Source organism: Salvelinus sp. IW2-2015, linkage group LG27 (genome assembly GCF_002910315.2).
Source record: "Salvelinus sp. IW2-2015 linkage group LG27, ASM291031v2, whole genome shotgun sequence".
In the NCBI taxonomy this organism is placed as follows: Eukaryota; Metazoa; Chordata; class Actinopteri; order Salmoniformes; family Salmonidae; genus Salvelinus; species Salvelinus sp. IW2-2015.
The window spans coordinates 29,209,237-29,235,287 of record NC_036867.1 but is presented as its reverse complement, the minus strand read 5'-3'; the positions used below and the strand labels follow the sequence as shown (position 1 = coordinate 29,235,287).

General features: G+C 42.9%; 1 protein-coding gene across 1 annotated transcript in view; it reads right to left on the bottom strand.

Annotated features, from left to right (window-relative positions):
* LOC111953228 (amyloid-beta A4 protein-like) overlaps positions 1 to 25,508 on the bottom strand; it is a 37,521-nt gene extending 12,013 nt beyond the window's left edge. Inside the window, 6 exon segments of the mRNA XM_023972350.2 lie at positions 211 to 503; positions 1,091 to 1,275; positions 2,900 to 3,012; positions 3,279 to 3,408; positions 5,815 to 5,982; positions 25,313 to 25,508. Coding sequence (XP_023828118.1) covers positions 211 to 503; positions 1,091 to 1,275; positions 2,900 to 3,012; positions 3,279 to 3,408; positions 5,815 to 5,982; positions 25,313 to 25,372 — 949 coding nt within the window. The 5' untranslated portion in view covers positions 25,373 to 25,508.
* Positions 25,509 to 26,051: the final 543 nt, after the last annotated feature.

Sequence of the window (26,051 nt, the reverse complement as noted above, 5' to 3'; positions counted from 1 at the left end):
CTTATAATCGTACAGGCATGAGCATACCAATGGTGTGTGAACTTATGGGGGGGGATGGGGATTTAGCTGAATTCCTACTGATTTAGTGGTAAGTTTCTAGATTTGCCCCCCCTCCAAATTCCACCCCTGCATACACTCACTCAACCTTTAAATAGAGAAGCAGAGTAAATGATGTACACACACACACATGGCCCTCCCAGTTCCTCTCACCTCTGACCACTTCCTCCACAGACTCAGTGGTAGTAGTTGTTGTGGTAGTCATGGCAATGTTGGTGGTGGGCTCGCTATCGTCGCGCTCGTCAATGACGTCATCATCATCATCATCCTCCTCGTCCTCATCCCCGTCTCCATCCTGGTCGTTGTCCAGCACCTCCTGCCCCTCCTCCTCATCATCATCTTCCTCTACCATGGCTGGGGCCGTCTCCTCCGTCTCCTCCTCCTCCTCTTCCTCCTGTTGCTGCTGGGTCGTGGATTCAGCTGGCTCTGCTGCCCCCCTTGCCATACTGAGAGAGGGATGGAGGGAGGAAGAGAGGGATGGAGGGAGGAAGAGAGGGATGGAGGGAGGGATGGAGGGAGGTGGAGAGAGGGAGAAAAATAGGAGGGGTGAGAATGTGTGTGAGTAATGTTGTTATGAGTGAGTGTACTGTATGTGTGTGAGTGCTAGTATAAGTAGAATCTCGTTCCCAGACACTTCCGCCCAGACTTTTTGTCTGGTGGACCAGCGTGTCAAACTTGGCCGCTGCTGGCCAATACAGAAAGACCGGTAGAAACTCCTGGCGCATAGGCATTGGCTTAATGTACCAACCAATCATCTTCCACAGCACCTTCCCCCTAGCCCTCCCCTGTATGTGTCTTGCGCACTTCAGTTTACGTTGCCCTGATGTTGCGCCTCGCAGTCGTGTGATTAGCTCAAATTAAATAACAAATACTTTAMTCAGTAGGTCACTCCTATAGCATTCTATGGTCTCTCTCACTAAGGCCAACTTTGAATCGTTGATATGGCTGATATGCACTGTGCGCAATAGCCTGGGGATGAGGACAGTATAAGTATGAATGTAAGTGAGTACTGTATGAGCTCCTGTGTGTGTACCTGTTGTCAGTGTAGTCAGTCTCGGCTCCTCCCCACCACACATCCGAGTCATCCTCGTCCTGCTCAGTGCTGTCGGTCTCCCTGTCTGACGGACAGCACACAAACTCCACCCCCCGGAAACGGTCGATGCCGCACGGCAACAGCATCCCGTAGTCGTGGAGATTTAAAGTGCGGTCTCCACAGGACTGGGTGAGAGAGGGATGGGGAAGTTAAATCAAGGGCTGCGTGTATCAAGAGTAGGAGGGCTGATCTAGGATCAGTTCCCCCTGTCCATGCCATTCTATTCATGGTTATGTAAAAGGCAAAACTGATCCTAAATCGGCACTGAGATAATTGATCCATATGGCTCCAGGTTTTGTTAATTATACACTACATGAACAAAAGTATCTGGACACCTGCTTGACAAACATCTCATTCCAAAATCATGGGCATCAATATGGAGTTGGTCCCCCCTTTGCTGCTATAAACAGCCTCCATTCTTATAGGAAGGCTTTCCACTAGATGTCAGAATATTGCAGCGGGGACTTGCTTACATTCAGCCACAAGAGCCTTAGTGAGGTTGGGCACTGACGTTGGGCGATTAGGCCTGGCTTGCAGTCAGCGTTCCAATTCATCCCAAAGGTGTTCGATGGGGTTGAGGTCAGGGCTCTGTGCAGGCCAGTCAAGTTCTTCCACACAGATCTCGACAAACCATTTCTGTATGGCCCTCGCTTTATGCACGGGCCATTGTCATGCTGAAACAGGAAAGGGCCTTCCCCAAACTGTTGCTACAAAGTTGGAAGTACAGAATTGTCTAGAATGTTGTAGCGTTGAAAAACAGCCCCAGACCATTATTCCTCTTCCACCAAACTTTACAGTTGGTACTATGCATTGGGGCATGTAGCGTTCTCCAGGCATCCGCCAAACCCAGATTTGTCCGTTGGGATGCCAGATGGTGAAGCTTGAATCATTACTCCGGAGAACGCGTTTCCACTGCTCCAGAGTCCAATGGCGGCAAGCTTTACACCACTCCAGCCAACACTTGGCATTGCGCATGGTGATCTTAGGCTTGTGTGCGGCTGCTTGGCCACAGAAACCCAATTCATGAAGCTCCCGACAAACAGTTGTTGTGGTGACCTTGCTTCCAGAGGCAGTTAGAAACTCGGTAGTAAGTGTTGCAACCGAGGACAGATGATTTTGACGCGCTACGCACTTCAGCACTCGCGTTACCATTCAGTCAGCTTGTGTGGCCTAACACTTCGTGACTGAGTCGTTGTTGCTCCTAGACGTTTCCACTTCACAATAATAACACTTATAGTTGACCGGGGCAGCTCTAGCAGGGCAGAAACTTCACAAACTGACTTGTTGGAAAGGTGGCATCCTAAGACAGTGCCGCATTGAAAGTCACTGAGCTCTTCATTAAGGCCAATGTTTGTCTAGGGAGATTGCATGGCTGTATACTTGATTTTATACACCTGTCAGCAACGGGTGTGGCAGAAATAGCCGAATCCACTAACTTAAAGGGTCCACATACTTTTGTATATATAGTGTATTACTATACACTAATTTCATAGATGTTTTTGTTTTATGCACTTCAGGGTGGAGTATATGGGGATATTATATGGCCTACATGAACTAGTAAGTACTCTGTATCCAACTAACACAGATAAAGATAAGAATATTTGTTATTATTTTACCCTGTAAGACAAACAGACATACAAACAATCAAGACAGACACAGAGGGTCAACACTTGTGGGTGCTGCCCCTACTGCAGATGGAGTGGCTTTCTGTAAAATGTGTAGCACGTATGTGTGTACACGTGATCTCACCTCTTTGGCCACAGTGTGCCAGTGCAGGTGGCTCTCACACATGTCCATGCGCTCCTGGTGCAGGAACTTGCACTTATCAGGAACCAGCAGGGCATCACTGACAAACTCCCCCACTGCAACATACACAGACAGAGCCAAATATACAGACATAAAAATAAAAAAAATGTAAACTGCCAACAACAAAATTACCCCTTTTTACTAAGGGATGGAACTCAAATAGTACAAACGCACACATAAATCTCAATTTATCCCTCAATCTCGTTTTCTCTCCCATAAATCTATTTCTCTCCCCCCTCACATACACACAACACATATTTTCCCCATACACATACACACACACACACCTCCCTATCCCCCACACACATACGTGTATTTATACCTAGGCATCGGTAGGGCACCACGATGTGCAGGTGACTGCGGCACTGCTTGCGGCCCTTCTTGCACCAGTTCTGGACGCTGACTGGCTGGTTGGCCTCCACCACGTTGGTGATCTGCAGCTCTGGGTATACCTGGGAGAGAAGAAACACGGAGTCTGTCTATCATTATCTCCTTTCACCCCCCCATCCCATTTTCTATCTATGATTGATCTCTCCCTCTCCACCTCCCTCTCTCCCACATCATCACCCATCTGTCCCACCAGCCGTTCACAGGGCGGTGAGCACTCTCTTTCGCTCTCTCCCAATCACTATTCGTCTCCATCCTCCCATCTGTCGCTACCATCCGGTCACAGCCCTCTTTCTTACTTACTACCAATGCCTCTCTCCCCCTCTCCCTCCCCCCTCTCTATTATGTATTTCTATGGACATTATAGTTGGTCCTCTGTAGCTTAGTTGGTAGAGCATGGCACTTGCAATGGCAGAATACGGCTATTACTAATAATAAGGTGGGTGCTTACAATTGTCCTATTTCATACGCGTGCAAGTGTGTATTATACGCATGTGTGAATTAGAAATGAGTTTTTTTTGCATATCCCACTCCCCCTGAGATACCCTCGGAGAGTGCCATTACTGACGGTGACCCTGGAGCAATTAGGGTTAAGTGCTTTGCTCAAGGGCACGTCAACAGATTTTTTTCACAGAGCCGGCTCAGGGATTCGAACCAGCAACCTTTTGGCCCAACACTCTTAAAGGGATACTTTGGGATTTTGCCAACTAGGCCACTTTATCTACTTCTCTAGAGTCAGATGAACTCGTGGGTAACATTATGTCTCTGTGTCCAGTATGAAGGAAGTTAGACGTAGTTTCGCAAGCTAATACTGACTAGCGTGTAGCGCAATGACTGGAAGTTTATGGGTATCTGCTAAAATGTATGCACGCTTGACTAAGTCACCTTTGGATAAAAGCGTCTGCGAAATGACAAACATGTTATTATTATTATACACTACCGTTCAAAAGTTTTAGAACACCTACTCATTTCAAGGGTTTTTCATTATTTTTACATTGTACAATAATAGTGAAGATATCAAAACTATGATGTAACCAAAAAAGTGTTAAACAAATCAAAAAATATTTTATATTTGAGATTCTTCAAATCGCTACCCTTTGCCTTGATGACAGCTTTGCACACTCTTGTCATTCTCTCAACCAGCTTCATGAGGTAATCACCTGGAATGCATTTCAATTAACAGGTGTGCCTTGGTAAAAGTTAATTTGTGGAATTTCTTTCCTTCTTAATGCGTTTGAGCCAATCACTTGTGTTGTGACAAGGTAGGGGGGATATTCAGAAGATAGCCCTATTTGGTAAAAGACCAAGTCCATATTATGGCAAGAACAGCTCAAATATGCAAAGAGAAACAACAGTCCATCATTACTTTAAGACATGAAAGTCAGTCAATACGGAAAATTTCAAGAACTTTGAAAGTTTCTTCAAGCGCAGTAGCAAAAACCATCAGGCGATATGATGAAACTGGCTCTCATGAGGACTGCCACAGGAACGGAAGACCCAGAGTTACCGCTGTTGCAGAGGATAAGTTCATTAGAGTTACCAGTTCAAGTAACTTCTCAACATCAACTGTTCAGAGGAGACTGTGTGAATCAGTTCTTCATAGTCGAAATGCTGCAAAGAAACCACTACTAAAGGACACCAATAAGAAGAGACTTGCTTGGGCCAAGAAACCCGAGCAATGGACATTAGACCAGTGGAAATGTGTCCTTTGGTGTGGAGTCCAAATTGGAAATGTTTTGTTCCAACCACCGTGTCTCTGTGAGACGCGGTGTGGGTGAACGGATGATCTCCGCATGTGTAGTTCCCACTGTAAAGCATGGAGGAGGAGGTGTGATGGTGTGGCGGTGCTTTGTTGGTGACACTGTCTGATTTATTTAGAATTCAATGCACACTTAACCAGCATGGCTACCACAGCATTCTGCAGCGATACGCCATCCCATCTGGTTTGCACTTAGTGGGACTATCACTTGTTTATCAACAGGACAATGACCCAACACACCTCCAGGCTGTGTAAGGGCTATTTTACCAAGAAGGAGAGTGATGGAGTACTGCATCAGATGACCTGGCCTCACAATCACCAGATCTCAACCAAATTGAGATGAGTTGGACTGCAGAGTGAAGGAAAAGCAGCCAACAAGTGCTCAGCATATGTGGGAACTCCTGTTGAAAAAGCATTCCAGGTGAAGCTGGTTGAGAGAGTGTGCCAAGAGTGTGCAAAGCTGTCATCAAGGCAAAGGGTGGCTTTTAGAAGAATATAAAACATATTTAGATTTTTTGGTTACTACATGATTCCATGTGTTTTTTCATTGTTTAGATGTCTTCACTATTATTCTACAATGTAGAAAATAGTAAAAATAAAGAAAAACCCTTAAATGATTAAGTGTTCTGAAGTGTTCTACTTTTGACTGGAAGTGTATATTAAGTTATTGTATCGTATCGTATCATATTGTATCCAACCCCAATCTCCATACCTCCTGACAGTACTGCAGGATGCCCTCCTTGGTGCCGATACAGCTCTTGGTGCCGGAAGGGTCCGACTCCCACTTCCCACTCTGGACATCCACGTGCATGTTGAGCTTCCCACAGAACATGGCCACCTGGGGYTCCGCCAGAAGGCCCATCCCACCATCTGTCGGCACCTTGAGAGGGAGGGAGGGGAGGGATGGAGGAGAGACAAAAAGAGATATGTTCATTTACTCTCGTTCTGTAGTATTACAATGTGCCAATGGCAGCTATACAGGTGGGCATGTGCGAGAAGTAAGAAACCCAAATGGTCAGCAGAAAATACTTGATACAACATTTTACTAAATAGGTTCCTTTCATTTAACTTTTATTTCTACAGGTTACTGTCATTGTTGTTTGCCAGGGAGACCTGTTCAAGATGGCAGCAGTTTCCAAACACACGCTCCACAAAGAATTGACAATACATGACACGTAGAACAATATAATAAAGGCTTAAAAATAAATTTAGAGAAGGGATGGACGGAGGGAATGGAGAGGACAGAGGGATGGAAGATTGGAGAGAAAAAAAAAAACTACAAATGTGTAAGGGGAGAGAACGGGGCAATGATTCAAGAAAAAAAAAGCGGGAGAGGCAGGAATAAGAGGAGAACAAAGATGGGAAAATAGGGGGAAGATGGCTTGAGGTGTAAGCGGGGGAAAAGACAAAAAGGGTTGAGGGAGGAGATATAGGCCCTTTATTAGTAAACTACTTTTGACCAGGGCCCAATTGAGTGCCCTTTGGGATAGAGGCACAGATTAGAGTTTGGGTGCCGTTTCAGGCATTGACTTGTTACGTCGAGGCTCCGGTGTGAGTTTTCCCCTTAGTACAGGTCTAGGATCAGCTTCCCCTCCCCCAATCCTAACCGTAACGATGTGTGGGAAATGCAATACTGATCCAAGATCAGCGTCCTAGGGGAACATTCACACTACACCCATCAATGGTAAAAGAAGAGGCTACTGTAGACTTTCCTACTGAATTGTGATTGACAAACACATAGCACCACTGCAGACTCTTACGAAACCTTCCCAAACCTATCAAGCTTTTACACACGCACGCAAGCATATTGGACGGCATGCACGCACACTCACTGCACACACACAGACACAAACACACATGCACGTATCCTAGATAACCCACAGGTGGCAGCACTGAGAAAGAACATGTACTGTAGTATGCCAGGCTGCCAAGGGGTTTTCATGCTTGGCTTACGTGTGTGTGCACCTTTGTTGTCCATCCGGTGCCTATTCACGGGTACTAATTATATTATGTAACTGTATTCATGTGTGTACATCCATCTCTGAGAGTATGTGAGTGTGTATGTGTGTCCATCGCTACTGCATAAGGAGGTTTTGTAATGAGGATCCTGTAAGGGAGGTGGGGACAAACGAAAGACTGAAAGACAGCATTGTACTAGAGAACGAGGGAGGAGAAAGAGGGAGAGCGAGAGGAGAGAAAGAGAGACCGATTGCATTGTGTTTTTCTATAATCTTGTTAGTGGTTTGGCAGTAAAACAAATGTTTGTGAAGTAGAGGATGACATACTGTGAATGGACTTGATTCTCTTACGAGCTAATGCACAATGTAATCCTTATCCACACACACACAGTGCACGCACATTCACAGACACACGCATACACACACACTTTCATTACGACACTCGTCCATTCATATGCATGCGCACTCAGTGCACTGTGCATGCACACATTCGGGCATGCGCGTCTACACACAAACAAACTCAGACAGATCAGATTGCAGTGTAGTTCTATGAGGGACGGATGTGTCGCCTAAAGAAGTTAAGTTCAAGTCAACCTGTTAGGCCACATGCCCTAGCGCCATGGAAATCTGTAAATCCCACACACGTTCGCTCATATGGAATCAGTAKAAAAACAGGTGAAATCACTTGTGTTAGTGTCTTCTATCAATCAAATGTATTTATAAAGCCCTTTTTACATCCGCAAAGGTCAAAGTGCTATACAGAAACCCAGCCTAAAACCTCAAACAGCAAGCAATGCAGATGTAGAAGCACGGTGACTAGGAAAAACTACCTAGAAAGGCAGGAACCTAGGAAGAGACCTAGAGAGGAACCAGGCTCTGAGGGGTGGCCAGTCCTCTTCTGGCTGTGCTGGGTAGAGATAAGAGTACATGGCCATTTAAGACCAGATTGTTATAAAACCGACAAACAGGTTAAAAGATTAGTGTGTGTGTGAATGCATTCGTCCATGTGTACAGTAAACTAGGGTTGGGCGGTATCTAGATTTTCAGTCATACCGTTTCTGTACCATACCGGTGTATACAGTATTACCGAATGTGCACACAAGGGTCGCTATTAAAAAATAAATAAAATGCAATCCACAAAGCAATTTAGGAAACAGGGATCTTGATCCAGGAGGGGATTGAATGTCTCTGCTGTAACCAAGAAGCTTGATCTTGACATCTAGCCCCTTAGCTAGCAAGTTAGCAAACCGGATAACATTTGACACATCTTAGATTTATTGTATTTATACTAAACTTATAGTTCTAAGTAGTGATGTGGCACCCCCCCCCCCCMMMAAAAAAAGTATATACATATATAATTTTTTAACAGTGTTGAAAATCATAGTCTGTATTTCAATAGCCGTCATTTCYCAAAACAAGAATATACCGATGAGTTTCAGAAGAAAGTTCTTTGTTTATGGCCATTTTGAGCCTGTATTCGAACCCCAAAAATGCTGATGCTCCAGATACTCAACTAGTTTAAAGGCCAGTTTATTGCTTCTTTAACTTCACTAGGGTAGGGGGCAGCATTTGGAATTTTGGATGAAAAGCATGCCCAAAGTAAACTGCCTGCTACTCAGGCCCAGTTGCTAATATATGCATATTATTAGTAGATTTGGATAGAAAAAAACTCAAAAGTTTCCTAAACTGTTAAACAGAGTATAACAGAACTCATATGGCAGGCAAAACCCTGAGGAAAACCCATCCAGGAAGTGCTTTTATTTTGAAAGGCTGTTTTTCCATTGAAAGCCTATCCACCATACAAAGACTTATGACCCAGTTCACGRTCTCTATGGCTTCTTCTACATGTGGCCAGTCTTTAGGCACTGTTTCAGGCTTTTACTCTGAAAAATGAGGGAGATACTGCACTTTCTGTGAGTGGACCGTGGAAATTTCCAGACATGAGTCCACYGTGTGACCAGGAGCGCGCTTTCTTTGTTCCTCCTTTTCTATTGATGAAGCTTTTGTCCGGTTGAAATATTATTGATTATTTGACAAAAACAACCTGAGGATTGATTTTAAACATCGTTTGACATGTTTCTATGAACTTTTATGGTACTTTTTTAGATTTTTTGTCTGTTTGTTGTGACCGCGCTTTGTTCCAATGGATTGCTGAACAAAACGCACCAACAAAACGGAGGTTTTGACATTATCGAACAAAACTAACATTTATTGTGTAACATGGAGTCTTCGGAGTGCAACCATATGAAGATCATCAAAGATAAGTGATACATTTTATCGCTATTTCTGACTTTAGTTTACTCCTCTTCTTGGCTGCTAACTGTTTGTAATGATTTGTCTGCTGGGCGCTGTTCTCAGATAATCGCATGGTTTGCTTTCACGGTAAAGCATTTTTGAAATCTGACACAGCAGTTGGATTAACAAGAAGTTTATCTTTAAGCTGGTGTATAACATTTGTATCTTTTATGTATGTTTATTATGACAATTTCTGTTTTGTTGAGTTTCACGCTCTGCAATTTCACCCGATGTTGTTTGAGACAGTGGATTATTGAACAAAACGCGCCAACAAAACTGAGGTTTTTGGATATAAACATGGACTTTACCGAACAAAACAAACATTTATTGAGTAAATGGGAGTCTTGTGAGTGCAAACATATGAAGATCAAAGGTAAGTGATTATATTTATCACTATTTCTGACTTGTGTAACTCCTCTACTTGGCTTGTTACTGTTTGTAATGATTTGTCTGTTGGGCGCTGTTCTCAGATAATCGCATGATATGCTTTCGCCGTAAAGCCTTTTTGAAATCTGACACTGTTGTTGGATTAACAAGAAGTTTATCTTTAAACCCATGTGTAACACTTGTATGTTTCATGAATTTTTATAATGAGTATTTCTGTTTTTGAATTTGGCGCTCTGCAATTTCACTGGATGTTGCCCACTGGATGCTAGCGTCCCACACCCCCTGGAGAGGTTAATCAGCACAACAGTTTTCAGCTGTGCTAACATAATTGCAAAAGGGTTTTCTAATGATCAATTAGCCGTTTAAAATGCTAAACTTGGATGAGCTAACACAATGTGCCATTGGAACACAGGAGTGATGGTTGCTGATAACGGGCCTCTGTACGCCTATGTAGATATTCCATAAAACATTTATTTTTAAAATCACCCGTTTCCAGCAACAATAGTCATGTACAACCTAAACAATGTCTACACTGTATTTCTGATCAATTTGATATTATTTTAAATGGACAAAAAAAGTACTTTTCTTTCAAAAACAAGGACATTTCTAAGTGACCCCAAACTTTTGAACGGTAGTGTGTAATATATATATATATATATATTTTACACACATACATAAAAAAATAAAATAATGTATATACATTCATATTTTATACAATGCTGCGAGCTTCAGGCCAGACCCAAGCTGATACAATGTTTCAAGTTCGTTGCAGACAGCCCATGCGTAGCCACTGTGCTGTATAGGATATTATTTTTAAATCAGGATATTTTTTACCTGCAGGATGAAATGTTTTTATTTGTTTGCTTTATGTAGGCTTTTTTTACATAGTTGTCAATGGTAATAGAAGTTACTTTTTAATGTTTGTATCATTTTCATTTCGATATAATTTTGATTAACCACATGACAATGATTGTGAAGACGGTATTATAAATTAAATGAAACTGTTCCACAAAAATATGCATACGAAAATCATAACTGGCATGCAGATCAGTAGAAATGCTAAGATAAATTGGCATTCCACATGCGAAAGGTTGTAGCCTATTACCAGCAACTTTAGGAGATTAACCTCAGAATCTGCGAAAGCCAGCAGGGGGATGGTCGGGTCAGGTTATCTTGATCTCTGGCTCCCTCATAAGTCATTTGTCTTATTTCATCAAACAGTGCGCTTAAAGCATCAGGCAAGCTCAATACATGTAGTTAATTTCATTAAAACACATAGGGGTGTGTCTATGGAAAAATACAAGTTTACATTTTTTCCCCCCAACCAATCTATTGCTCGAAAGAACAGACAACTTTTGTTCGACAAAGCTTTTTTTTTCTCCCAAAAACACTGGTAAGTAAGAAATGTTTAGACACGGTTTTACCCACGTCATATGTATATACTGTATTATGGTCCAGACTTATCCTATATAACTACTGTTGTATCCTTTTCTATTCCTATACTGTCCATGTCTATGCACACCATCATATACATATATATTTATATTCCGGACTCTGACATTGCCCATCTTGATATTTTTTTAATTCCTTTCTTTTAATTTGGGGGATTTGTGTGCATCGTTAGGTATTACCTCACTGCTGGAGCTAGAAACACAAGCATTTTGCTGCACCTACGATAACATCTGCAAAATAAGTGTACGCAACCAATAAAATCTGATCTGGTAAGGTTTGAGGAAAGGGAGACTGACAAACCCACGTTACACAAACTGGTGTAATAACGTTGTTTCCATGTCATTTCAACCAGAAAATGTGATCACTTCGAATTAACGTGGAAATCTGATTGGATTTGCAAAAAGTCATCAACGTAAAAGGTTTTCACTCAACTTTAAAACTAAATCCAATTACATGGTTAACATTTCTGTCGATTTCACGTTGAACTCAATCAAATGTAAATCAAAACTAGCCGTTGAACTGATGTCTTCGCCCAGTGGGTAGATACGCAGTTAGAGGAAACATCTGCTTGTCAATCATGTCATTTCCTTCTGTATATTTACAGTAGTGAAAACGGTACACCTCCCTTGTGATGTGTGTGCAAGATCAGAGAGTCTTAGTTCTGCTCTACAAGAAATCAATGGTGTAGAACAGGGTTCTCCAACTTTTGACCCAGCCCTACAGTTACTGACAAACTTGATTCAGCTAATTCCGTTCCAGAGAGACAACATTTTATTAGTTTAATATTTGAATAATGTGCATTACTGCAGGGCTGGAACGAAAGTATGCACAACAATGACTGGAGTTGTAGAACCCTGGAGTAGATAGGGTCAGATTTGACATGATGCTCCTATACCCACATTATCGTCCCAATCCAAACCGTATCGCTTGGATATTTTCTTTTCACATGGCTAGGTCCAGCTGCTAAAAGCGAGCCGAGCTGGCCCCATAACATATCTGTTTCCAGCCCAAAGTGAATAGAGGCATAGTTAGCTTGCCATGCCCCACTCAAATCATGCTGGAAAGAAGCAGGCTGGCCATCGTCCCAGTCAGTACTCACTGGAAAGCGAGCCAAAAGAGCACAGTTCAGGTTGACACGAGTGTGAAAAAGGTTATTGTTATAGAAAGACTACGATGACCCAATTCCACTTTGTGACAACTGCTGATGTAAAAAGGACTTTAGAAAAAGTGTTTGAAATTTGACCCAGTTCCATGTCAGCCCCCCACTTATCACTTAGACGTGAAGAAATTGGAACGGAGGCCTATGTGGAGCAATCCCCATATTGCTTTTAGACCTACCCGCTGCTCTGATGTGTGAACACTAAAGGGAAATTGCTCTCCCTCCCTCGCACTCGCTCTCACCCACTTTTCCAGTATTCAAAATCACCTCATCTGTTTTTGCCTTGTAAATAATGTCCTTCCTCTATTCCCTCTTCTTCCCATCCTGCTGCAAACAGTTTGGGGGGGGGGGGGTTGTCCTGGAGAACAGCCAAATCCCACGCAGTTCTATAAATCAGACTGTTTGGAATGGAAAGGTTAGAAAGAGAGAAAGCAACAAAGTGAGAGATGAAAGAGGGCGGGATAAAAATGGACAACGAGACATTGTGCGTTGTAAGGTGTATAAACTGTGTATAAAACTATGAGCCCCAGTGGAGTAGGGTGAAGTTGCCCCTAATCTTAGTGCAGGAAGTACAAAGCTGACCCAACGTTTAAGTTTGGATAGGGGGAGGGAAAGCAGATCCTAGATATGTACCTAGGGAAAACTTCACTCTGGAGCACAAACCAGTCGGGAGAGGTTTAACAGTAATGGTTTCCTAGGTGCAGGGTTCAAAACATAAGTGAGAGAGAAAAGAAAGAACGACGGGAGAGAGAGAGAAAGCGAGAGTGAGAGAGAAAGAGAACAGAGGAGTAGTGGACATTATGAGAGGAGACAGGGCTTTCCCTGAGCCACCTGCTCCCTCGCTTGCCTCTGCYCACTCTCATCCATCGCCAGCATTGCTATCTCATCTATCGGCTGGCCAGCCTGCCGGCAGTAATCTGGGTGGGGGATTACGCTGAGCTGCCTGGCCGAGATATCCCACAGTGGTCCCAATCCACACTGATACCACCCATGGTACCCYCCTGCTGCTGTCACAACAAGATACTGTTCTCACTACTGCACCATCCAACTAGATATTGCATGTAAAGTACCCCATATAGGACCATATTGGAGGTAACACAGACCTATGTACTGTTGTCGTAAGCACACAGTAAAAGGCTAATACAGTTGATTTAAGTTTAATTTAAAAAAATCTGGGAAATATGAGAATAACAGTCCCGGCTCGCAACATCAAGAGTTTCCCCCCCCACACAGCCAACAAACAATTTATACCTGCGCAWTTAAATGGTCAACCGCGCCACACCAAATGTAAAGTGATAGCACATCAGGTGACTCTCTGGGAGAATTGGGTAGAAAGGCATTCGACATGCGGCCAAGACTACCCAGCACTCCCCAATGTAAATCTACCTTAAWCCAAAGCTTGGTACTACTGGTACTAGCCTTACTGGCACAGCACTGGTGGAGAACGCTTTAATCAATCATGCCTTTGGCCCTGGTGCACTGCATTGGTTAATGATCCCAGTTGCTCACAGATCCACCAGCAAAAAGTTGATGCCATGGAAACTAGAACACATCGTTAAAATAGAGCCGGCCACCGCCTGAAAACAGAGGGAAGTCTTGCCTCATCCTAAAACGTAGGCYATGAAACAGACGGTGTCCGTTTCTGAAAATAAAGTCAGTCAATCCTGAACCCACGTACAATCTTTGGAATGCGCCTAGCCAGCTGGTGCTAGTTGGAACGTACTGTCAACATGCTTACATATCCACCATAACACAGAGAGAAGAAGCCACGTTGATAGTTTTTCTAGGACAGTGTGTAAGGGAAGCAGACSTGGGTATATTGCATTAACAGAAATTACGGTAACCAAACATTGTAGATTTGAAATGATGGGAATTAAAAATGGTAAATGTACTACTGGTGAGCCATCCCCGCGGCCTCCGCAATGGATTAGTCCACTGAGAAAAGGTGTCAATAAACACGTACCGTAAAAACGTTTATTTTTAACTGCTCGACTAAAAACATTACCAGTCGACAAAATGGGGTCAGCCCTACACAGGACAAATAAAGTTATTTTAATTGAATTGGATCACGGCCGCATTTCAGTCRGGTGACCTCGTTCGGTGACCTATATTGAAACCAGACAAACATACCAGGTCTCTATCACACATCTTTAAGCACACATTTTCTTTGCTCCATATTGTATCTAAGAGCCACAGACATTGAGTCAGTATTGACTCGTTTGGTTAAACAGAAAACTTGCCTGGTACCTATTGTCCAGTGAGAATGTGTCTCTCTGTGTGTGTCTGTCTTTATGCTATTATTGGTGGGACACTGACTCTTCCTCTAGCTCTACCAATGGGTATAGGGTGCTTCCCATTGGTTTGCATGGGGATCTTGTGGGTTTTGACCAGGGGTTAATTCTTCTTCTGGCTGGGTCCACCCTCTCCTTTGTCATTCTATTCACATTAGCATGAAGACGCACATGCACACCCGCACTCATATGCATAATGTGCATACACGTGCAGTGTTGTACATACATGCACACACACACCAAAGAACAAGTGTATAATATTGATTTGATTTAATCCTCGGGCCCTGTTCTGTGAACCAGTCCCAAAGTCCCGGGGCAGCATTAATTGTGGCTCTGTTGCGGTGAGCTGTTATTGGAGTGTCCCGGGCCTGCCACTGGGATCTGGGATCAGCTTTCAGACCTAGGGAGACCACCTGGCGGTGCGAGTGTCACCTGAGATAAGCTATTATGTCTGGAGAGTGTCCTCTGCCTGTCTCTACCCACCAGAGACACAGGGTGCGTCTAAAATGGCACCCTATTCCCCATGTAGTGCACTACTAGTACAACACTGTCTAGCTCCCTGGCTGTGTTTGAAATGTGCTCTGGTCAAAAGTGGTGCACTCTAAAAGGGAATAAGATGTCATTGTAGATGCAGCCAGGCCGTATAGAAACAGATCGATAAGAATGACAGACAGATACTGAGTAGACAGACACACAATCAACAATGACTGGGGAGGAAAGAGAAATAGCCAGAGGCCTTGTATAAAAACAGACTTACTTATTTAAAAAAACAAGTCAAAATACTTTGAACTTACTACTTTAGTTATCATTACTATTTATTTTTTAAACTACTTTTACTCCACTACATTCCTAAAGAAAATATGTACTTTTTACTCCCATATATTTTCCCTGACAACCAAAATAACTTTTTACATTTTGAATGCTCAGGTAGGACAGCAATATGGTSCAATTCACGCACCTATCATCTCTACTGCCTCTGATCTGTTGGACACTAAACACAAATATTGCGTATGTAAATTGTGTCTGAGTGTGCCCTGGAGGACAGCCAGTGTGCCCCTGGCTGTCCTTATATCAAAAGGGAAAAAATTTACATTGTGACATCTGGTTTGTATTATATAAGGAATTTGATGAATAGCATTTACTTTGAACTTTTACTTAAGTCTGACAATTGGAGTACTTTTTCCACCACTAAACGTAAGTACATTAAAAACCAGATACTTTTACTCAAGTAGTATTTTACTGGTTGACTCACCTTTTAGTTGAGTCATTTTCTATGAAGGTATCTTTACTTTTACTCAAGTATGACAATTTAGTACTTTTTCCACCACTGCCCTGGAGGACAGAGCCTTATTCTGTTTGGAATACCGGTTGGACACCATGGGAAACTAGTTAGGAAGGAAATCAGTCACGACTTAATTAGATAAGGCTGGAGAGGTGACCGAATGACAGCCGGCACATTGACACAGAGAAACGTGAACAGGCAAGCACACGTACACACACATTCACTAATCACTTACCAAGCAGGGCCTGCTGTGACTTAAACCCCTGGCCTGAGCTCATCTTTGAACCCTATCAGTGTGTGTGTGTGTGTGTGTGTGTGAGTGAGAGCGACTCCATGCATGAGAGTGTATAAATGGTACATGTGCTTGGTCTTTGGAGTGTGTGGCTGTGTGTGCGCGCGTGTTTGTGTAATGCTATCTGCTAGTCTCTGGGACCGGATCCTCGGGTGGGTTGGGTGTGGGAGTGTGTTACAGTGATTAGAGGGCAGTCAGCCCCTCGTTTCCCTCACGCCCTGCCTGCCAACATTCCAATTACACCCTGCACCCGGGAACGGAAGACTGGTTGCCGTGGCCATCGCCATGACGATGACGTCTATTCCCATCTGGTCGAGATGTGCTACTGTGTCCCTGTGACGACAGTTGACAACCTCATCGGCAAGCAATAAGACTGGCTGTAACGTAACAAAATCTRGAAAAAGTCAGGGGTCTGAATACTTTCCGAATGAACTGTATTTTTCATTTAACTATGAAAGTCAGTTAAGAACAAATTATTTTTACAATGACAGCCTACCCCCTGTACTGTATATATACACAGTACCAGTAAAAAGTTGACACCTACACATTCAAGTTTTTTTCTCTCTTTTTTACTATTTTCTACATTGTAGAATAATAGTGAAGACATCAAAATGATGAAATAACACATATGGAAACATGTAGTAACCAAAACAAAAGTGTTAAATCAAAATACATCTTAGATTTGAGATTCTTCAAAGTAGCCACCATTTGCCTTGATGACAGCTTTACACGCTCTTGGCATTCTCTCAACCAGCTTCATGAGGTAGTCACCTGGAATGCATTTCAATTAACAGGTGTGCCCAGTKAAATTTATCTGTGGAATTTTTTCCCATCCTAATGCATTTGAGCCAATCAGTTGTGTTGTGACAAGGTAGGGGTGGTACACAAAAGATAGCCCTATTTGGTAAGAGATCAAGTCCATATTATGGCAAGAACAGCTCAAATAAGCAAAGAGAAACGACAGTCCATTACTTTAAGACAATGTGGAAAAACAAATCGGAAAAACCTTCAAGCGCTATGATGAAACTGGCACTCATGAGGGCCGCCACAGGAAAGGAAGACCCGGAGTTACCTTCACTGCAGAGGATAAGTTCATTAGAGTTACCAGCCGCAGAAATTGCAGCACAAATAAATGCTTCACAAAGTTCAAGTAACAGACATCTCAACATCAACTGTTCAGAGGAGACTGATTGACATCAGGCCTTTGTGGTCAAATTGCTGCAAAGAAACCACTACTAAAGGACACCAATAATAAGAGACTTGCTTGGGTCAAGAAGCATGAGCAATGGACATTAGACCGGTCGAAATACGTCCTTTGGTCTAATGAGTCTAAATTTGAGATTTCTGGTTCCAACTGCCGTGTCTTTGTGAGACGCAGAGTACGTGAACGGATGATCTCTGCATGTGTGGTCACCACTGTAAAGCATGGAGGAGGAGGTGTGATGGTGTGGGCTTTGCTGGTGACACTGTCTGTGATTTATTTAGAATTCAAGGCATGCTTAACCAGCATGGCTACCACAGCATTCTGCAGCGATACCCTTTCCCATCTGGTTTGCGCTTAATAGTACGATCATTTGTTTTTCAACAGGACAATGAMCCAACTCACCTCCAGGCTGTGTAAGGGCTATTTGACCAAGAAGGAGAGTGATGGAGTGCTGCATCAGATGACCTGGCTTCCACAATCACCCGACCTCAACCCAATTGAGATGGTTTGGGATGAGTTAGACCGCAGAGTGAAGAAAAAGCAGCCAACAAGTGGGCATATGTGGGAACTCCACATATGAATGTCTGTTGGAAAAGCATTCCAGGTGAAGCTGGTTGAGAGAATGCCAAGAGTGTGCAAAGCTACATGATCCCATGTGGTTTTTCATATWAAAAAATTAAGAAAAACCCTTGAATGAGTAGATGTGTCCAGACTTTTGACTGGTACTGCATAAATGCGTGTGTATATATACACAGTGCATTCAGAAAGTAAATCAGACCCCTTGACCTTTTCCACACTTTGTTATTTAATCAATTTTAGAACAATCTACACACAATACCCCATAATCACAAAGCGAAAACAGGTTTTTAGACATTTTTGAAAATACAAAATAAATAAGTATTTAGACCCTTTGTTATGAGACTCAAAATTGAGCTCAGGTGCATCCTGTCTCCATTTTTTCAGAATCTACAGGGAAAGCCAAGCATTTCAAGACCCCTTGGGTGCCGCCATAGATTTAGATTAAAAGTGCCCATCCAAGAAGGCTCAAGAATACCAGCGACAAAATGACACAATCACATTATATCTAACATAGCTTTGATTGGACTGATCATGTCAACATTAAAAAGTTTCAAAATCTTAGCTAGCAAGCAGTCATCATGAATCACATCGACAATCTACTGTCAAATTCTTTTCAATCCCTGTCAAATGAAGAGAAATTATAGATAAAAACGTATCGGTGCTCATCAGCCAATGGTCATAAACATTACACAAAAACTTGGATCTCACAAATTCAACAATGAGTGGTTTGGAAAGAATCAGTGGCTAACTGCAAGCGTTGCAAAGCAAACCCTACTTTGCTTCCCTGCCTGCTATTCAGTAGAGAGGGTGTGTAGTCCAAGTCTGAGTTTAAGGATTTAAATCTGTCTTCGGAAAGTATTCAGACCCCTTGACTTTATCCACATTTTGTTTCGCTACAGCCTTATTCTAAAATGAATGAAATTGTTCCCCCCCCAATCAATCTACACACACTACCCCATAATGCTAATTTATAAAATATCACATTTACATAAGTATTCAGACCCTTTACTATTTTCATAGTTGGCAATAATAGTTACTATAAAATAAAAGTGTACCCCTCCCCCCCCCCAATTTCATGATATCCAATTACGATCTTGTCTCATCTCTGCAACTCCCCAACGGGCTCGGGAGAGGCTGTCTCTTATACACATCTAGATGTGTATAAGAGACAGGTTTCGCTACAGCCTTATTCTAAAATGAATGAAATTGTTCCCCCCCCAATCAATCTACACACACTACCCCATAATGCTAATTTATAAAATTTCACATTTACATAAGTATTCAGACCCTTTACTATTTTCATAGTTGGCAATAATAGTTACTATAAAATAAAAGTGTACCCCTCCCCCCCCCCAATTTCATGATATCCAATTGGTAGTTACAGTCTTGTCCACATATGTGTTTGCGCGCATGCAAGTGAATGTTCACATATGTGTGTGTGTGTGTGTGTGTACACAAGCTAGGCTTGGGCGGTATACAGTGTACCGGGGTATTTGGAAAAAGCCACGGGATGGATTTTCAACACAGTCAAAACTATTTTTGACAACTTTTAATAAATATTTGTAGCTACTTAAGTAAATACCTGCAGTCAACATATGCAATATGCTACGAGATGAAGAACATTGCGCTCTTCATTTCACCAGTCACATTATTATGAATCTTACAGTAGTCCCCAGTCACGTGTCACCTGGTGTTTGTTTACAAGCACACAACGACAAGAGACCGGAGCCTTTTGAATCACTCACTTTTGCGCATCCTATGCCAGGTGATCTAATTACAGTATGCAATTCATAACTAAATATCTTATAACAATTGTCAACTGTCTAGTAGCTAGTTAGCTATCTAGGTACTGTAAGTGGTTAGCTTCTTCCAAAATCAAGCATTCGCTTTTTTAATTTAACTAGGCAAGTCAGTTAATGAACAAATTATTATTTACAATGAGGGCCTACCCTGGCCAAACCATCCCCTAACCCGGATGACGCTAGGCCAAATGGGACTCCCCATCACAGCCGGTAGTGTTACAGCCCGGGATCAAACCAGGGTCTGTAGTGACGCCTCTAGCACTGAGATGCAGTGCCTTAGACCACTGCCCCACTCGGGAGGCTTGGTAACAGCAGAGAAACCCCTTTTGGATCAAGAGAGTTTGCAAAATGCAAAATTGCTAAATGTTTGCAATGCGAGCTCTATTGGATTTTACATGTACTTGTTAGCATCGCTAACCTTCGGATTAAAGAGTATCAGAGGGGTTTGAAAACAGCACCCCTTGTGTTCAGTGTCGGAATGAAGGTATAACATTCTGGATACCGCCCAAGCCTAGGGCAAGTGCTCTACCAACTGAGCCACAATGGAACAAGTCTACTATGTGAAGTCTCAATGTATGAGAGTATGATATATGTTTACATGTTTACATGTTTCCAAGAACTAGCTCCCCATACTGAGAATGAAGGTAATGCATGGGGTCAGCAGCATACCCTTGCAGTGATGCTTTGCTTACCAGTCCCACATATCTTAGTGGGGCACTGAACAAACACACACAAATTAATCAAGTAAAATTAAAATGCACACCCACACACACACGGGAGAGATACACACACAAAACGAATCAAGTGCGAGACAAATACGCCCGCACACAAATTCAAATGTACACACACACCCATGTTCCATTACTGTCACGCACACAGTAGGCTATATGTCTCCTCACGCGTCACACAAATACAGGAAACCCATCCCAGGTAATGGTTGGGCCAAGGAAACGGGAAGTGGGAATAGCAGGGCACAGCCAAGAATATCCCACTCCTTCTTGACGCCACACACACAATGCTACTCACAGTTCAGCTAAGTCATTTAGTCCATGAAACAAAGAGGACCTTTTAGAGATATTTGATATTTTAAAAACGGCAGACTATAATCAACAATGCAATTTTGAGCGACCGCATTAAATCGATGCTCAAATCGACATTTAGACCAGCACTGATTTGATTCTGCAAATGTCAGGTCATAGTTGATTGAAACTGTTGTAAAGTGATACGCATATAATAACTCCCTTCACAGTACATGTAGCAATACATATACATAAGGCCAATATACAGAGGGACACTGTCCTGGGTTGAGCGAAGGGAAGCGTTGGCCTGTCTTGGAGAAAAAGGCAGTAAAAAGAGAAATAAGGTGGGAATGAAAGGGAGGAATGGGAGCAAGAGCAGATATTGAACGAGGGAAGACTTAGGTCTGCTCGTTCTGAAGAAAAAGGCAGTGAAAACAGAAGACATAAATAAAAAGGAAGGACTGAAAGGAAGAAAGCATGAGAGAGCAGAGACAGGAATATCTCTGGGAGGCGGCGCTCTAACTGTAGCACGGGTGGCAGGCGACCGGGAAGGGCACTGCCGCCACCAAAACACAGGAGAAGGAGGGAAGAGGGGGATTAGGAGGGAGGAGAGGAGGTGGGCAGGGAGGGTAGCTCAATCATTTCAAAAAGAGACCCAACAACATGGGAGAAGGAGGGATAATTGATGAGGGAAGGAATAGCCCCCTGCTCCCTATCCACTCCTGTCGATCTGAGAGGATTGGATGGTTAGATCGGTGGAATCAATATGGGGATATTTACACCCTAGCTAAATTAAAGGTAAAAGTAAGCTATTACCAATACCTACCAGATTATTTCAGAAACAGTCAGATCTACAGGAGTGTCTAGGTGTGTAGCCTGTACACGGTAGGGGCCAAGGGTCGATGTGAAATTCAGAAAATACATGTTTTWGAGTATTTATTTGATTGCTTTGGGAGACATTGGGTCAAGTAGGACAAATCAATCAAGAATAAAGGAGGCTGACTGAAGAACAAGTGGCCATTTTGTAGTCAGAGGGACAAGTGTGCAGCATAATTCCTAAGACACATGCTGCTGTGTTTGTGTGATTGTCTAACTGTCTGTGTGTATGTCAGGAGCATTTTGCCATTGGATGTATTATTAATTAATATATCCACGTGCGCTCAATCAACGGGTCACACAGATCACTGTCCCATACATCGATATACATCATATTGACCTTTCTGCCCTCCCTATTTTTTTCTCTCCATCTCGCTCTTACTCTCTGCGGCTATATGTTAACGGTGGACTATGTCTACGTCCCAAATGGCACTGTACTCCTTATGTAGCGCGCTACTTTTGGCCAGAGCCCTATTGGAAAGGCGACATAAGGAATAGGGTGCCATTTGGGACTCAATCGATAAAACTATAAGCCACAGTGAGTCAGCCCCCTAAAAACAGAAATCACCACGAACAACCATCACAGCTTGATTAGTTTCCACCAGGCTCTTTGACTGCGCTTGGTCACTCAGATTATCAAGTTCCAGGTTTGTATGTGCGGACGTGAAGGTCACACACACGACACGGGCCACTTCAGTCACGCAGCGGCCATGACGGTGACACTGACAGTTAAGACGTGATCCACTGGCCTATACAGGGCAGTGGTGGGGTTGCCATAGCAGCAGGGCTATAGGGCGCGTTCCAGGTCATCCAGGTCGTCATTATTGCAGATGATCAGAACTCACAAAGCCTGGAGAAGTGTTTAACGATTCAGGAGTTCCTTTATTATGATATGTGCAGCGTGACTGCAAAAAGACGACCTGGAACACACCCATTCTCTCCTGGTTGGAGGTGGGGTCCCTGATAACTCATCCAGGTTTCATTGGGGAGCATTGGAATGGAACAGCACCTGCCCAGAACCCCTGATCTGTATAGATGAGGGATTGTGAAGTGGGGCTTGAGTCGCTTCTCAATCGAGCCCATCCTGATGTTGTGAGAGCCTCTGACCAGACACTGCTGCACATTTCATATCAGATGATATCATGATATATTTGCTCTGTGAAGCTCTTCAGTGTTGTGTTCATTAGGGCACACCGTCGCAAAAGGTTTTGAAACGTAAAACAAACATCTCTTATTGGACAAGTACAGGTAGTCACTCCCTGTTTCACTCCATTTCATGCCAACTGAACACGGCCCAGGGATAGCAAGAAAGAGATAACCAGCCATGGATGCTATCTGAAAGGCCAGGTTACAGCACACAACGCCGGCCTTACACCACCATGCCAGGTGTTTTCACTGAGATCAGCTCCCCTGAAAACCTTCCATGCCATTAAAGGGATAGGTGACTTGACCGTTTCAGACAAACACATTACTTAAAGGTGAGGATGTCCAGTGTGGCTACATGGGAGATAGAGGGTACAAAATACAACAAATCCTGAAAGGGGAGGAACATCCCAACGTGGGGAGAACACAACAGCCCCATAACAACATAACAAACGTAACATGACAACACCATAAAGGGCCAAGGAATTTCTGTCTGGCAGGCAGAAAGAGGCACCGCCACCAAAACATAAAAAGGGGCTTAAGATGATGGTTGGCATGGCATGAGAAACATCCCAAAACAGAGACAATGATTGGCACACAACAACTAACCATTACAAGGGTAGGAATTGTAGAGACTGCAACAGAGCTAATTGTCCCTTTAAAGCACTATTGGAAACTGGCGCTTTAAATGGATGGTTGGACGAAGCTGCAACATGAGCAATGGATGCCAAAGGGAGACAATGGTTATAATGTACGCTAATGGGCGTGAGGCTGTGTTGCTTTGGGCTTGAATGACTGCAGTGCATTGACAGCCTTCCTGGGTTGCTCTTTGACCAATTTTTCAAGGATGGGAAACTGGACTTCAGCTCCCAGTACACTCCAGTCTGTATAGAGGCCTTAGACTGTTCAATGTGTGGCTTATACATGTGTAGACCAAGCAATAMATCTAAGTCAGCTTTCTTTTCCCCAAAAAATTCATGAAATGAATTGTCAATTATTGACAACCCACAATATGGGAAATACCAACTAACTGTTTACTTCTGTATTGGGAGATTTGAACATCAACTTCGTAGCCTATTTGGCATTTAATTGATTTAAAGTATCTTAATATGTTCAAATATCACCAACACCCTTTCGCTATACTGAACTAAGATTAAGAACAATTGATACATATAGTCAGAAACACTTGAGGTTATACATACAACAACTAGCTATGTAAGCTGTCTGGAGGTGAAAAGGCCTAGTAAAACCTGAGTGACATTGACATCTTGAACTTGAGGTGTGTGAAGAGTATTGTGTGGTTAGCCTAGCTAGCCCACAGACCCGCATCGACCTGTTACAAGTATCACCCAGATCAAGTGTATCCGCTGCAATAATTTGTTAAAATTCAAACCGCAGTTCCCACACTCAGACATACCAAATGTAGCAACTCAGCCGCAATTGCAGTGTACCGTTTGTGTAAGACTGTCGTAAGAGAACAATTGTGGTCTCTCTCTTTACAAGGCCAAATTCACACCGACATGGCATATCGCCTGAGAGAGACGGATGATCAGTGATTATGTGCAAAATCTCTGCCTGTGTTCATGGAATGCTGCAGTGCACCGCCGCCATCTTACTTCTGTCTCACAACATTATCTTTATTCTCTAGCTTACATGAAACAGGTTGACGTAGGGAAAACAGGCGATTTTTACCCTTATCCAAGGACGCAATGTGCAGAATTAATGGGTCCATAGGTCTACTCTTTGGCTCTTTTTTTGGGAGTAATTTATGTCTTTAGGCTACAGAAARCTCAATCTAAGGGAAAGAATAACCCACTATAGATGTTTATTTCCACGCCCACCACCTCAAATATAATTTCGAGCCATGAAAAAAAAAAATATATATACACTACACAATTGTCTACAAAATGGTGATCACATTACCCATAAACTCCGAATACAATAATCAATATTGCCACCACAGAAACCTGTTTGGACTAGGATGTGTTGAAGTGCAATTATGCACAGAAACAAATCACGTTCGTTTACATAGGCTACACAGGAATCTCAGCCGTAGCCTACAGATTGGCAAGCTTCATCAGGTCTTTGTGTAAAATAAATGTAATGATTTCTCATCTTGAATTATTAAAAGTAAAACTTATCCAAAGGCTATAAAACTAGATTTCAATTCAAGCAATGACAGAGTAGTTTATAACAGCACTGAGCAAAAAGAACAAGGGATCTGAACGCTGGCTATTCTACTATCATTTCGAGTCAGACTAAATTAGATAAAAAGCTGTCCAACATGTATTCAGGCGTGGAATATGTTCACAGCCTTGCTGGCTGTCTGGTTTCATTTTGTTCTATTCATGAGTAATTAGCCCCCATGGGTTGGAATCACCCGGCTGGTCCCTCCATCAATAGCAGCGGAAGAGAAGAAGAATAGGCATGGAGCTCAGCCTTTCCCCCTCTTTCTTTCCCCGGTTTCTTACCTCAACTGCTAGCGCCGTGGTCGCAACAACCAGCAGCAACAAAGCCATACGGTCCCCCATGGCGTATTATTGTCACAACGCGTCCTATGTATGGTTTATTCTATGTACCGTCGGTATGTATTCAGAGCTCGTCTCCGTGGCTGTGCGGCTGACTGTRTTGGTTTAATGGAGAACGATACTGAGGCTGCACAGCTGCTCGAGTGCCCGGTCACCTGACCGGGGGGGTGTATGTATGTTCGTGTATGTGCAGGGGCGCCATGCACCCAAAGAATCTGAGGGGCACAAAGTACCTGAGGATGGTTCGGGGCTGGTCCCGAGGGGGTCTGTGTCCTGAATTTAGCATTTTTCAAACACCTGAAACAGTTTTTTTTTTTTACTACAATCTGGAGTAAAACCATAAAACCATAATGATTATGCTTAATTCTATGTAAAATATATATATACAGTACCAGTCAAAAGTTTGGACACATCTACTCATTCAAGGGTTTTTCTTTATTTGTACTATTTCCTACATTGTAGAATAATAGTGAAGACATCAAAACTATGAAATAACACATATGGAATCATGTAGTAACCAGTGTTAAACAAATAAAAATATATTTGAGATTCTTCAAAGTAGCCACCCTTTGCCTTGATGACAGCTTTGCACACTCTTGGCAAGCTCTTAACCAGCTTCACCTGGACTGCTTTTCCAACAGTCTTGAAGGAGTTCCAAGTGCTGAGCACTTGTTGGCTGCTT